This window comes from Octopus sinensis, linkage group LG10 (genome assembly GCF_006345805.1).
Source record: "Octopus sinensis linkage group LG10, ASM634580v1, whole genome shotgun sequence".
Lineage (NCBI taxonomy): Eukaryota > Metazoa > Mollusca > Cephalopoda > Octopoda > Octopodidae > Octopus > Octopus sinensis.
In genome coordinates this window covers 14,875,997-14,890,765 of record NC_043006.1, presented here as the reverse complement: position 1 = coordinate 14,890,765, position 14,769 = coordinate 14,875,997, and the positions used below count along the sequence as shown (strand labels likewise).

The 14,769-nt window shown below is 37.2% G+C and overlaps 1 protein-coding gene across 6 annotated transcripts in view; it reads left to right on the top strand.

Annotated features, from left to right (window-relative positions):
* The window catches only part of LOC115216652, a 76,944-nt gene that overhangs the window by 55,278 nt on the left and 6,897 nt on the right, over window positions 1-14,769 (top strand). For 5 of the 6 annotated variants that reach the window (XM_029786145.2, XM_036506295.1, XM_029786143.2 and 2 more), the window contains one exon: window positions 6,310-9,122. In XM_029786145.2, the coding sequence (XP_029642005.1) occupies window positions 6,440-8,365 (1,926 nt within the window). In that variant the 5' untranslated portion in view covers window positions 6,310-6,439 and the 3' untranslated portion in view covers window positions 8,366-9,122. Of the gene's footprint in view, window positions 1-6,309; window positions 9,123-14,769 lie in introns of those variants that run through there. The other variant, XM_036506292.1, reaches the window with a different exon arrangement.

Below are 14,769 nucleotides of genomic sequence, written 5' to 3'. Positions count from 1 at the left end.
GCACCCACTACACTCACAGAGTGGTTGGTGTTAGGAAGGGCATCCAGCTGTAGAAACACTGCCAGATCAGACTGGAGCCTGGTGCAGCCTCCTGGCTTCCCAGACCCTGGTTGAACCATCCAACCCTTGCTACCACGGAAAACGGACGTTAAACGATGATGATGATGATGATGATGTGTATTGTACTTCTGTGTGTCTTGCTATATTACTCATTACTGTTATCAGAGAAAAATGTAGAACAATTAAATTATAATTGATCTGATAAGATTACGTTTCAGATGAAATGAAGCATAAGCTTACCAGGATAGCTGTAATGCTTTTATGTATATAATATAATTCAGTAAACTATACCAAAGCACAGAATACACTTAAAGTTTGTCGATCATAAATGTATTGAAAGCTCACAAACGAGAACTAATTCTACGTATAATATTCATGAACTGCTACAAAAAGAATTCTAAAAGGCAAGGAAGACTTACAAGTACAAGTATGAAATCAAGATGTTTATTTAGGCTGACTGGCTGATATATTTTTACCAATTATCCATAGAATATATATATGGTTTCAGCTAAGTATCTAAAACAGGTTTTTTGCCTATTCATAACATGTTTACATAAAGACAAGTGACTTAATGGAAACATATAGTGCTGGCTGGAAATTAAAAAGAGGAAAAGAAAGAAGCTAACAGGGCCTTAGTAAAAAGGTGTAGCTACACACTTTCAACGGTACAATGAATTGCCTGAGGCTATTGTAAAGAGAAAATGTTGCTGTGTACCATAAAAATCCATGTATATATAACATGCTATCCAGTTTCCATCTATCATATCCACTCACTGGCTGGCTTGTAACTATACAGCAGGCACTTATCCTAGGTTCCACACAGTAGAACCGAGTCCAAGACTATGTTTGCAAAGTGAAACTCCTTCAATCAACAGCCATGCCTTTATCTGTATTTTGTGAAAAATATACAATGATACAAGAGAATACCCAAAAGAAACCGGAATTTTGCAATATTATTTTATTAATCACCATCATCATCATCATCATCATCATCATTTAACGTCCACTTTCCATGCTAGCATGGGTTGGACGATTTTGACTGAGGGCTGGCGAACCACGTGGCTGCACCAGGCTCCAATCTTGATTTGGCAGAGTTTCTACAGCTGGATGCCCTTCCTAACACCAACCACCCCGTGAGTGTAGTGGGTGCTTTTTTACGTGCCACCAGCACGGGGACCAGTCAGGCGGTACTGGCAACGACCACGCTCGAATCTTTTTACACATGCCACCGGCACAGGTTCCACTAAGGCGATGTTGGTAACGATCACGCTCAAATAGTGCCCTTTTACATGCCACCAACACGGAAGCCAGTTGGATGCTCTGGCAACGATCACACTCAGATGCTGCTCTTGGCACCCTACTAGAAGAGGCACAAGTGCCAGTAAGGTGACGCTGGTAACGATCACACTCAAATGGTGCCTTTTATGTGCCACTGGCATGGAAGCCGGTTAGCCGCTCTGTCAGCGATCACGTTTGTATGGTGCTCTTTGCACCCCACTAGTACGGATATATATATATATATATGTATATATATTCTGTTGTGTCTGGGGAGAGTCATTCTCTTTTAGTGCCTTATAATTTAACACACTCATTTCCACTCATTTACTTATTTTTCTAGAATTTCCGTTGCATCTTGCAACGGAATGCATGTCAGTGTGTGTATGCATGTATGTTTGTGTGTGTGTATATATGTATGTGTGTACATTTCTACGTATGTATTCTGCATATTCGTGTGCTTGTGTGTTCGTGATTGTGTGTTTTTATGTGTGTGTGTGTACCTCTGTCTCCTTGTGTGTGCATGTCTGAGTGTGTCTGTGTATGTGTGTGTGTATGGGTTTTGTGACTATGTACTCTGTCTGTATGTGTGGATGTGTGTCTTCATATGTGTCTTTGTGTGAAGTGAAGTGTGTGTGTATATGGTCGTGTGTTTCAGTCGTCATTTGTGTATGTGTGTGTATATGTGCTTGTCTGTTCATATGTACCTGTATGTATGACCCCATCTGTATGTCTATCGTTTTCTTTCATATCCATATGCCTACAGACACGTGCATATACATATACACACACACACATACATACATACATCTACATAATAGCCCACAAACTATTCTACCTGTATATAAATATAAACTGTGGATGTGTTTCATTTATGAGGACATACTCCTGTATTTGTCTGAGTGTTGGGTCCTTTGGTTTCTTGGATAAAATGCAGGTGTCAAGTTGACCCAGGTTACCTCCATGTTGGTCCTTGGTACATTGGTAGAGTATGGAGGACTGTGTTTTGTCGTCATATCGTCTCAAATGTTCGTTTAGTCTTTCCCCAATGCTCCTAGATGTCTCCCCTCTATATGTCATGTTCATGTCTATACACACACACACACACACACACATACATACATTCATATCAGAAGTAAATAGACTCCTGGTAATCATTAACATTTAAATCTGAAATTATATCCAGAGACGTGCAACCAAACGCATACCCTCCATCAGACACCTACCATATTCTGAGCGCCTTGTTTCCCTGGGCATGTATTCACTGAAGCTCCGGCATCTGGCAACGGACTTGGTAAACACCCACAAGGTTATCAACCACCTCACCAACAACAACACTGAACACCTTTTTGATCTCCATGTGTCTAACACACGTGGACATGCCTACAAAGTCAGAAAACAGCACAGCTCCCATGACTTTCGGAAACATTTTTTCACGCTCAGGGTTGCTGAAGCGTGGAATAAACTGCCTGCATCAGTTGTTGACTGCCATGACACTGCATCCTTTAAGGCCCTCATGCTTCCCGAAATCCGCCGAAACTACACCTGATTATATATACACTTTAGATGAGTTGTAGTGCACCTGAGCACTGTACACAATTATTATTATTATTATTATACATTCAAATTATTTATTAATTGTTATAATGTGAATATTTAATATTTAGTAGACATGCCCTTTGCATTTTTCAGTGCAAGGACCCTATTAGGCCTGTTACTGATCAGATGACGAATATTCTCATGCAGAATTTCTTGCCAAGTTTCATGCAGAAGGGGCCTGTCAAAGGGCCCCTGGTTGATCTGAACGAGGTGATGTGGATTCCTTCCCCTCTCTGGTGAATTGCACAATCACTCTATTAAGTGTAGAAATTGGGATCCCAAGGTTTTCTGCAATTTTACGCTGACTATGTCCACCTTCAGAATGACCCACAATACGGCCTCTTTGAAATTCAGACAGCTCCAAGGCTTCTTTTGTACGTGGCATTATTAAACAGTCACATATAGAACCTAAAACATGAAAATGTCAATTAATAAAAAATATAAACTTTTGCAAGTTAGAATAAGCATAAAACGATGTTTTATGGGGTGTCTATTTTCTCCTGTCATGCTTGTGTGTGTGTGTGTGAGTGTAAACACAACTCTTCTATACTACGAAATAGATATAATGAGGCCCTAGGTACATGTAATCACTGCTTTTTTCATACCTTCAAATTTTACCACAAATCTAAATGCAACCTAAATCATCACAGTACATATACTAAACACCCCTTAGGTAATCTCAGTACATATACTAAACACCCCTTAGGTAATATCCTACAACCTTATTTGACACTCCAATATCTTAATTTTTTAAGTTTACAATTTTTAATTTTTAATTGTTTAATAATACATATATAAGCATATATGTAAGTGCATGTATGTGTGTGTATACATGTATATATATATATATATATGGGTGTGTGTGTGTGTGTGTGTGTGTGTATATATATGTCCGTTGCCAGCATCGCCTGGCCCCGTGCCGGTGACACGTAAAAGCACCATCCGTTCATGGCCGTTTGCCAGCTCTGTCTGGCACCTGTGCGGGTGGCACGTAAAAAGCACCCACTACACTCACGGAGTGGTTGGCGTTAGGAAGGGCATCCAGCCGTAGAAACACTGCCAAATCTGACTGGGCCTGACGAAGCCTTCCAGCTTCACAGACCCCAGTTGAACCGTCCAACCCATGCTAGCATGGAAAGCGGACACTAAATGATGATGATGATGATGATGATATATATATATATATATATATATATATAATATATTGTTTTCACATTTGATTTGCACAATTATTGGTGTGAACTCAATTGTTGAAATAGATTTTATTCTTGAATAACAACAAAAGAAGTGATCAAACAATTTATTGAACAATCAATTAATTGATTGAATATCAACAAATTGACTAATAATAATAAAATAATTGTTACAGAGCCAATCAATTGTTTATTATTAGCATAATGCCCACCACCACCACTACCACAATTATATATAGCTTATGATAGACACAAGTTTATATTGTTTGTTCCCTACATATGTTTCAACATTGTGGTTGTTTTGTAACAGCCAATGTGGTTCCAAACAACTACAATAGTGAAACATACAGGAGTGGCTGTGTGGTAAGTAGCTTGCTAACCAACCACATGGTTCCGGGTCCAGTCCCACTGTGTGGCATCTTGGGCAAGTGTCTTCTGCTATAGCCCCAGGCCGACCAATGCCTTGTGAGTGGATTTGGTAGACGGAAACTGAAAGAAGCTTGTCGTATATATGTGTATATATGTGTGTGTGTGTGTTTGTCCCCCTAGCATTGCTTGACAACCGATGCTGGTGTGTTTACGTCCCCGTCACTTAGCGGTTCAGCAAAAGAGACCGATAGAATAAGTACTGGGCTTACAAAGAATAAGTCCCGGGGTCGATTTGCTCGACTAAAGGCGGTGCTCCAGCATGGCCGCAGTCAAATGACTGAAACAAGTAAAAGAGTAAAGAGTAAAAGAGTAATATAAATTTGTGCCTATCATAATTTCTCTTACATTTGCTTTGAATACCATTGTTTGTAACACTACTACTTATAGCCACAACTTAAACACTATACTGGAAGTAGTCTGGATGATGATAATCTACGTGGAGCTCTAAACTCAACAGTAGCAGTCATACACCTGACTGTACACAGTTGATATTCTCCAGCTTATGATGCTGACTAGATTTCTGATTATCAATGGGGAGTTTGAGATTATTTTTATACTTAAAAGCGCCTGGTTTGGCTATCTGTAAAGGTATTATTTCCGCTGTGTTCAAATTGAATGTTACATAAAAGTAGTTTACTGCAGGTTGGTTGGTTTGCATGGTTACTTCTAGGTTGAAATGTGTGTGTACGCATAGGTGGGTGGCTGTGTGTGTGTGTGTTACATAATATAGAAGGCGGCGAGTTGGCAGAAGCGTTTGCATGCCGGGCGAAATGCGTAGCCGTATTTCGTCTGTCGTTACGTTGTGAGTTCAAATTCCGCCGAGGTCGACTTTGCCTTTCATCCTTTCGGGGTCGATAAATTAAGTACCAGTTACCCACTGGGGTCGATGTAATTGACTTAATCCCTTTGTCTGTCCTTGTTTGTCCCCTCTATGTTTAGCCCCTTGTGGGTAGTAAAGAAATAAATATTGATTAAAATTATATTAGTGAGGGATCAGACAGGATACAGACACAAATATAAATAATAATAATAATAATAATTGCGTACAGTGCTCAGGTGCACTACAACTCATCTAAAGTGTATATATAATCAGGTGTAGTTTCGGCGGATTTCGGGAAGCATGAGGGCCTTAAAGGATGCAGTGTCATGGCAGTCAACAACTGATGCAGGCAGTTTATTCCACGCTTCAGCAACCCTGAGCGTGAAAAAATGTTTCCGAAAGTCATGGGAGCTGTGCTGTTTTCTGACTTTGTAGGCATGTCCACGTGTGTTAGACACATGGAGATCAAAAAGGTGTTCAGTGTTGTTGTTGGTGAGGTGGTTGATAACCTTGTGGGTGTTTACCAAGTCCGTTGCCAGACGCCGGAGCTTCAGTGAATCCATGCCCAGGGAAACAAGGCGCTCAGAATATGGTAGGTGTCTGATGGAGGGTATGCGTTTGGTTGCACGTCTCTGGACAGATTCCAGGAGGTCAATGTTCTGAGCAAGATAGGGGTTCCAAACTGATGATGCGAATTCCAAGTGTGGTCGTACCATAGCTGTATACAGTTTTATACAACTCCTTGGTGAGTAAGTTACTCTCTATATACTCTGCTTAGCTGTGTATCTACATATTTGATAGGCAACAATTGTTAGAAATTGATGGCAATCCTGCTGACCAGTATTTCTTTTAAATAGATAATCATTTCCTATCTGTTCAATTCTGTTTTTAATATTTTGACTTTTTTTGCCCCTTTTTTGTGTATATTTTCAGTATCCAACATATGATCAAATCAAGTTATCCAAATGAAGTCAAGAATTGGATAGGCAGACCAGTTACCAGTATTTCACCCTTCTGATGTCAGCCGGGAGAAAAGGGAATTTTGCCATGTATTGAAATCATCATGTTTTCTGGCAAATATTGTTGTTTTATTTTTCGCCAAAGGCGAAAACATGAGAAGGTCTTATCTGTGTGCCTTTTTATCTCCATTATCCTATTGGTTTCAAAACTAATCACACAGGAAGTCTATAGCACCCAAAAAAGACAGATTTCAGGTGAGACTCAGAGCTGTATTCATCCCCAGCTTGATCCAAATCTTCCTGAAATTATAAAGTTTTTCAAGAAACTTCCTGAAATAAAATGCAATGAGGAAGAAGATTGGATATTTGTTAAAGAAGGTGTCCTTCTAAAGTCACCAAAAATAAATTCGAAATATGGTAACTTTGAGTGTGATTATATTCCAATAATACGTGGTGCTGATGATTTTTCAATTAGTGATGGACCTGTAATTAAAAATATACAGAATGGCACTTTAATAAATTCAGATTTCTTTCGCATATCATGTAAAAGTAAAAAGGGTGTTCATTATGACAATGTTCACTGCGCAATAGCCAAACAGGAACAGACCTTGAAGAGATCAGAAAAAATTCAGGCTCCCAAAAATATGCCTAAATTAAGTGTGATAATGTTTGGAATTGATTCTGTCTCTCACATGACATGGTTACGCATGTTACCAAAGTCACATAAGTATTTTACTAAACTTGGTGGACTTGTCCTGAATGGATATAACATTGTTGGTGATGGCACCCCTCAAGCACTTCTTCCTATTTTGACGGGGCAAACTGAATGGGAGTTACCTGAAGCTCGTAGGGGTCATAAAAACGCAAGTGTTGTTGATGGCCACCCATGGATTTGGAAAAATTTCAGAGATGCTGGTTATGTCACACAGTACGGAGAAGATAGCCCCAACATAGGAACTTTTACATACCGTATGTTGGGATTTAAAAAGCAGCCTGTTGATCATTATATGCGAACATATCACATGGAGGCTGAAAAGCACTATTCTAAAAACAAAGCTTACTGTTTAGGTTCTGAAAAACGTGATAATATTTTTTTAAACTGGATTAGACATTTTGTTGAGATGTATAACACCAAACCAAAATTTTCCTTTTTGTTTTACTCAGAGTGTAGCCATGGAGATAACAATCTGATTCAACATGTTGACAATGATCTATTTGCTTTCCTGACTTACATGAAAACATCGGGTCATCTGGATCATACTATTTTAATCTTGATGGCTGATCATGGAGCTAGGTTTCAAAATGTTAGGGAAACAGTTCAGGGAAAACTTGAAGAACGCATGCCCTATTTTAGTTTTCTTTTTCCACAATGGTTTGCAACCAAATATCCTGATGCCTATAAAAATTTTGAAACAAACACACATCGACTTACTACACCATTTGATATTCATGAAACATTCATGCATCTCTTTAACTTCACTGATTTTAAACCTGGTTCTACAGCATCTCGAGGAATAAGTCTTTTTAAAGAAATTCCAAAGAAACGTTCTTGTCAGGATGCTGACATTGAACCACATTGGTGTGCCTGTCTCCACTGGGATCCTGTTTCCCTTGATGATGAGAGAATTAAAAAATCTGCAATGGAAGCTGTACGGTTTATAAATTCATTAACAAGTAAGTTTCGTTCAGAATGCAGAGAATTAAAACTTTTTGACATTAAGCAGGCTTTCAGATTTCGTGCCACTGAACAATTGCTCAAATTCAAACGAAGTAGTGACAATGATGGACGATTTGCTGACCTTTCTGACAAAATGGTTGAAAAGGAATACCTTATACAAGTAACATTTCATGTAACACCTGGTAATGGTTTGTTTGAAGTCACCTTAAAACATAACGTAGCCTTGGATACGTATATAGTGAAAAGCGGGGAAATAAGTCGAATAAATAAATACGGCTCTGCACCCAACTGTATCGCCAGCCGTTATCCAAATCTTCGTCAATATTGCTACTGTGTTAAACAAACAAATTAACATTTGGTGATTAACACTATGTATTACCAATTCCATGATTATAATGGTAGCTGTTATATTATTTCTTGTATTTGTTGCTGTTTAAATTGCAAATTACATTTGATTTCATTTTTGTTTAAGAAACCTTCAAAACCTGATTTATCATATACAAAACTGGCGCTAGCATGCTTTCATTGGTCACCTAACGGTTTCAACTGTTCACCTAATCAATTCTGCTTCAGCTTTATGTTCACCCACATGTAGAAGATAAATTTCTAAAATAATATTAAGGTAACAAATGTTAAAGATCAAGGTATTTATCTAACAAGTCCCTCCTACCTCCACTAGAAAAAAAACTGTTTTTCATCATGTGAAATCATACTTTGGCAACTTAGTCCCAAACATTAAAAAAAAATGGGATTCTTCATCAAATTTTCTGAATCCTCAAAACTTGGCATGACAGCCCTCTATAAAATCATATCTTGATCCATTCATAGACCCAAAAATATCGTTTAAAACATTTAAATTATTTATTATCTTCGATCTCAATTTGCGTTTATTTTAAGCTTTCTTATAAATATTTTTTTTAAGAGCAGGTCAATACATTGATCTTTTCAACATTTGTTAACCTTGTAATTTATGGTTTTTTTTTAAAGTTTGAATTTTCTCAACATGAAATTTTTATTTTTAGAGTTTTTTGGGGTTTTTTTCTAAAGCAACAGAAGGTTATAAAAAGGAAAGATTTTTAAGGTGGAAAGCAACGTTGTTGAATGAGGTGTGAAACTGAAGGAGCATCCAGAGATGTGTGCACAGGCATAACTGTACATGTATCTATGTACTCATATGCACGTGAATAAACCCTAGTATATTTTCTGTATTTAACATACATATCTCCTGTAATTGTGTATATATAATATATACATACATGCATACATATATATAAAGCATGTGTGTGTATGTATGTGCATATATGTGTATATATATATATATATATTATATATATATATATATATGTATACATGTGTACATATTTATGTGTATGCATGTGTGTGTATTTATATATATATATATGTACATATACGCATGTGTACACATTTATATATGTGTGCATGTATTTATATATATATTTATATATATGTATATATATATATATATATATATACATATATATACATATATATGCATACACATGTATAGGTATAAAGTATGCGAAGCTTGTGTTTGTTTGCATAGACTAATTTCCAGTAACAAGTTTCATATCTTACATGATGCGTGCGGGTGGGTGGCTGCACGCACACACACACAAAGGACAAGTTAATGGCTATGTTACCTTTAGCGAATAAAACACTTTGATAAATCATAAACTTTCTGGGAAGCAAATCTTCAAATGACATTCCCACTCCATATTGTATGGATGGCTATTTTTACACAACACCAACATATTGTGATATAAAAAGCAGGTAAAGAGTCAATGTTAGAAGAGTCTGATTTATGGCAATCCTTAAAAAATTTTAGCTACAAAAGCTAAATTCAAGTATTTTTGTTTTATTATATTGGGGGAAATTTTTGATTTTGGATATATATATATATATATATATATATATATATATATATATATATAAATATAAGAGAGTGGTCACTATATGGCTCACCACTCTCTTATATTTATTTTTGTATAAAATATTATAATATATTATAAAATATTATAATAATCCAGGTTTCTCGGGGCACTGGGCCACTTGGTGTTGAATAGATAGATATACTATTAAATTAGTATCTAATTCTCTCACCCTTATTAATTAATTATATATATATATAATATATTTATATAATAGATATATATTTATATAATATATATATATATATATATAAGTTCAGCAAAATTTAGATTCAAATGAATATGGTACTTAAGTCTGAGGTACGAGAATTTTGTATGGTATTATCCATATAAATCCGTGGGATGATTATAATCAAAATAAGCAACAAGTATATCTTCGGTAATTTGGTACGACCATTTCATGCTACTTCATTTTATTAAACATTGTAATGTTTACAATGTTTGATTAAATGAAGCAGCATGAAACGATCGTACCAAATTACTGAAGATATACTTGTTGCTTATTTTGATTATATATATATATATATATATATATATCTGTGAAACTGATAATGAAGTCAAAACAGTCTTGAAAAATACAAAAATTGGATTTGGATATCATGTAAGTGAAATGAATTTGCAAATGGTTAAAAGTCGATCATTGAATCTCATTGAATGGTTACTTATTAATTAGGTTATGAATATGAGTTTGCTTCAAAAATGAAAACAATTTTGTTAATCATTGGAGTTTTAGTGAAACAAAAACAATCTAGAAAAATGCAGAAATACACCTGGATATCCCGAGTAAACAAAACAACTGTGTAAACATTTGAGAGATGCTTATCAAATGCTTTTAATACAGATTTCTCCTCAGGCAGTGAGCTGGCTACATTGTTAGCACACCAGGAAAGATGCCTTGTGGTATTTTGTTAAGGTGGTGAGCTGGCAGAAACGTTAGCATGCCGGGCGAAATGCTTAGCAGTATTTCGTCTGTCTTTACATTCTGAGTTCAAATTCCACCGAGGTCGACTTTGCCTTTCATCCTTTCGGGGTTGATTAAATAAGTACCAGTTACGCACTGGGGTCAGTATAATCGACTTAATCCATTTGTCTGTCCTTGTTTGTCCTCTCTGTGTTTAGCCCCTTGTGGGTAGTAAAGAAATAGATATTTTGTTTGCCTTTACATTCTGAGTTCAAATTCCGCCAAGGTCGACTTTGCCTTTCATCCTTTCGGGGTTGATTAAATAAGTACCAGTTATGCACTGGGGTCAGTATAATCGACTTAATCCGTTTGTCTGTCCTTATTTGTCCTCTGTGTTTAGCCCCTTGTGGGTAGTAAAGAAATAGGTATTTTGTTTGCCTTTACATTCTGAGTTCAAATTCTGCCACGGTCAGCTTTTCTTTTGATCCCATTGAGGTTAAAGAAATAGGTGAGAGCTGAGCACTGGGGTCAATGTATTTGGCTAACCACCTCCCTAAGAATCTGAACCCTTGTGCCTATAGTAGAAAAGGATTATTACAGATTCTTCTTTTTAATTGCTTCACAGCCATGCAGTCTTGGTTCAGTCCCACTGAACAGCACCATGGGCTAGTCTCTTCTATAACCTTGGCCAACCGAAGCCTTGTGAGTAGATTTGGTAGATGCAAACTGAAAGAAGCTCGTGTTTCTATGTGTGTAATTTTGTATTGACATTGTATGAATTGTGTGATAGACAAGCATCGTTGTCTCACAATGTTGTCCATTTCCATGAAATACTCAGGATACTCAAGTCCATTTTGGGGAACTGGGTGAGGATTGACAACAGAAATGGTATTGTGCCATAGAAATTCTGCCTTAAATTGCAAGCTTGGAAAAGTGTACATTAAATGGTTATGATACATATATGTATGTATACAGACACACACACACACACATATATATATATATATATATATATATATATATATATATATATATATATATATAAAGTAAGGAAAGATATATACAATTAGATGAACTGAGGTAGGAATAAAAGTAATAAAAGTCTTTATTGTGAAATTATTAGATAGATTCAAGCATACCGGTTTCGTAAGTTATTAATCATTGCTTTGAATACAACTATTCATTGCTTTGAATGCACACTGATTAATGGATGGTGTCAGGTTTAATAGTCCCTGAGAAAAAAAAGATTATTTGTAAGGGAGGTAAGTAGTTCTGGATTTGATGCAATTGGGTTAGATATAGAATTGTAATGTGAATGGTGTAAGGGATGTATGGGGGTTAGTGGTATTAATTGAAAGGTTAGTAGTGTTCTGTATTATGTTATGTGCTCATATTTAGTTGGGGAAGATATTTATTGATGAATGTTGCCTCTTTATTCATTCTTTGTTGCATTGAGGTGTTCTGTATATATATATATATACTAGCAGTATCGCCCGGCGTTGCTCGGGTTTGTAAGGGAAATAACTATATAAGCATTTTTAGAGAGTTACTTCCCTTATAAATTCGGGCTTTCTTAGCCATTTTTGTTTTGGTGTCTTCAAGCCATGAAGTCGTTGTTCTAAAAGAACGCTGGTTTCCTTCACAACGCATTACGACGTTGATTTCTTTACACTCCCTTCCCCACAGCTTCACGAGGGAGGGAAGGGGGAGAAGCAAACAGGTGCAGCTGTGAGCGTGGACGCCAACTCCACCGCCATCGACACACGATGCATTTTATGCATTAAAATGGAATAAAAGATTATGTTAAATTATTTTTAAAATCGTAGACTCATCGTTGACGCACGCTAATAGTCAGACGGGCTCGATATGAATCACGACTATAAGATACCCGAATTTGGTTAAACTGCACCGCAAAATGTGGGAGGAGTTAGGAATCTAAATCGAAGGGGACAGACACTCACACAACTAGAGTTTTATATATATAGATATATATATATATATAGTAAGTTTGGAATAATATTTCCTCATATATATATATATATGCATGGGTAGGACAGTAGGTAGAAAAATTACCCTATGCTGATATGTCTGTTTTGGCAGGGTTTTTATGGCTGGATGCCCTTCCTAACACCAACCAGTCTGCAGAGTGGATTCAGTGCATTTTACATGGCACAAGCACAGGTGAGGTTAGTTTTGGCATGAATTTTACATCTGGATGCTTTTTATGTGGCACCAGCTCTGGCAGGGTCACCAAGTAACTTGCAAGACAAAGAATTATGAGAGGGACAGGGATATTTGAGGAGGGGAACTCATATCAGGATGAAAGGTTAGAGGGTGACAAAGAGACAGAAAGCTGAAAATAGGTGTCTTGTTATAACAGAGAGGGCATTGAAGGAGGTAATTCAGTATCAGATGATGAAAGGTTAGAGTGTGACAGAGAAATAGGTGTCTTGCTATAGAGGAGGTACATGGTTACCCAGTGAGAGAGAGAAAGAGAGAGTGACTAAGAATGAGGGCAAAAATAGGTGTGCTGTTGTAGAGGAGATATGTAGCTACCCAGCCAGAGGGAAAGAGAGAGAGAGTATGAAACAGCAATAGAATAAGAGAGAGCAGGAGAGAGATGAAGTGTTATGTTATACTCACAAGTAATAAGAATCAGAGCATGGATGTGATGGTAGAGTAAAGAAAAGAGAGGTACAAAGGTTGTAATAAATGCAGTCAGGTGTTGCCAAGAAGATAAGTAGGGAGTGGGGATTGCAGTGACATGGCAAAAACCTGGGTAGAGGGCAGGAAAGGGGATTAGAAGACAAAGTTTATGAAGAGAAAAATACTGGTTAGAAGAGGAGATGTAGTTCAGTTTCTTGGGGTAGGGTGTGTGAAAAGTTTGTAGTTACATGTGGATGGGATGCAACTCTTCTAGCACTCAGTTTTGCCGACATGGGCAGGTCTTCTCTAGAACCTCATATCACCAAACATGTCCATTGTCATTTCCTCTAGGAGCCCCAACATCCTAAAATCAGTCCTCATCACTTTATCCCATGTCTTTCTGAGTTTCCCTCTTCTACAGATACCATCCACTTTCAGTGACAGACAATTTGGTCACCTAAATAGCAGAAACTATCTACTACCTCAAGAGAACCTCCTGGGCATTTGAGAGAGTTTTTAAGCCCTTTGTGCGCAGCACATCTTCCACACATGAAAGCAACCTTATTTGTTAACCTGTCTATGATTCCACAGCATCTCTTATGCATCCATAACTTACACTTGATGCAGCAAATGGAATTACATCCCACTCCTTTCCTACATATTGAGCAGGGCCATTTACCTGATGGATGAAGAATCTTATCTGCTTTCTTGCTAACAACCACTTTGGTCTTTGCTAAGTTAACTTTAAGGCCCTTTGATTCCAGGTTTTGCTTCCTAACCTGGAACTTCTCCAATTCTGCTTCAGATTCTGCAATAAGAGCAAATTCATCAGCATGTAGTAGTTCCCGTTGGTATCTAGTTTTGAATTCCTCTGTTATGGCCTGGAGAATTATGGTGAATAAGAGTGGACTAGGAACTTATCCCTGGTGAGCTCCAATTTGTACACTAAATTCATCACTGTATTCAAGGCCAACTCTCACCTTACTGAGGGCATCGCTGTACCTGGCTTGAATGGCTCTAATAATCCATTCCTCTACTCCTAGCTTCCTTAGAGACCACCAGATAAGAGAGCAGGAAACCCAGTCAAAAGCTTTCTCCAGGTCAATGAAGGCTAAGTACAATGATTTACTTTTGGCCAAATACTTTTCTTGCAACTGTCCCACTATGAAGATGGCATCTTTGGTACTTCTCCCAGGAACAAAATCAAACTGCAACTCATGTAGCTTAATTCAGTGAGATATAACTCTCTGTAATTTTCAT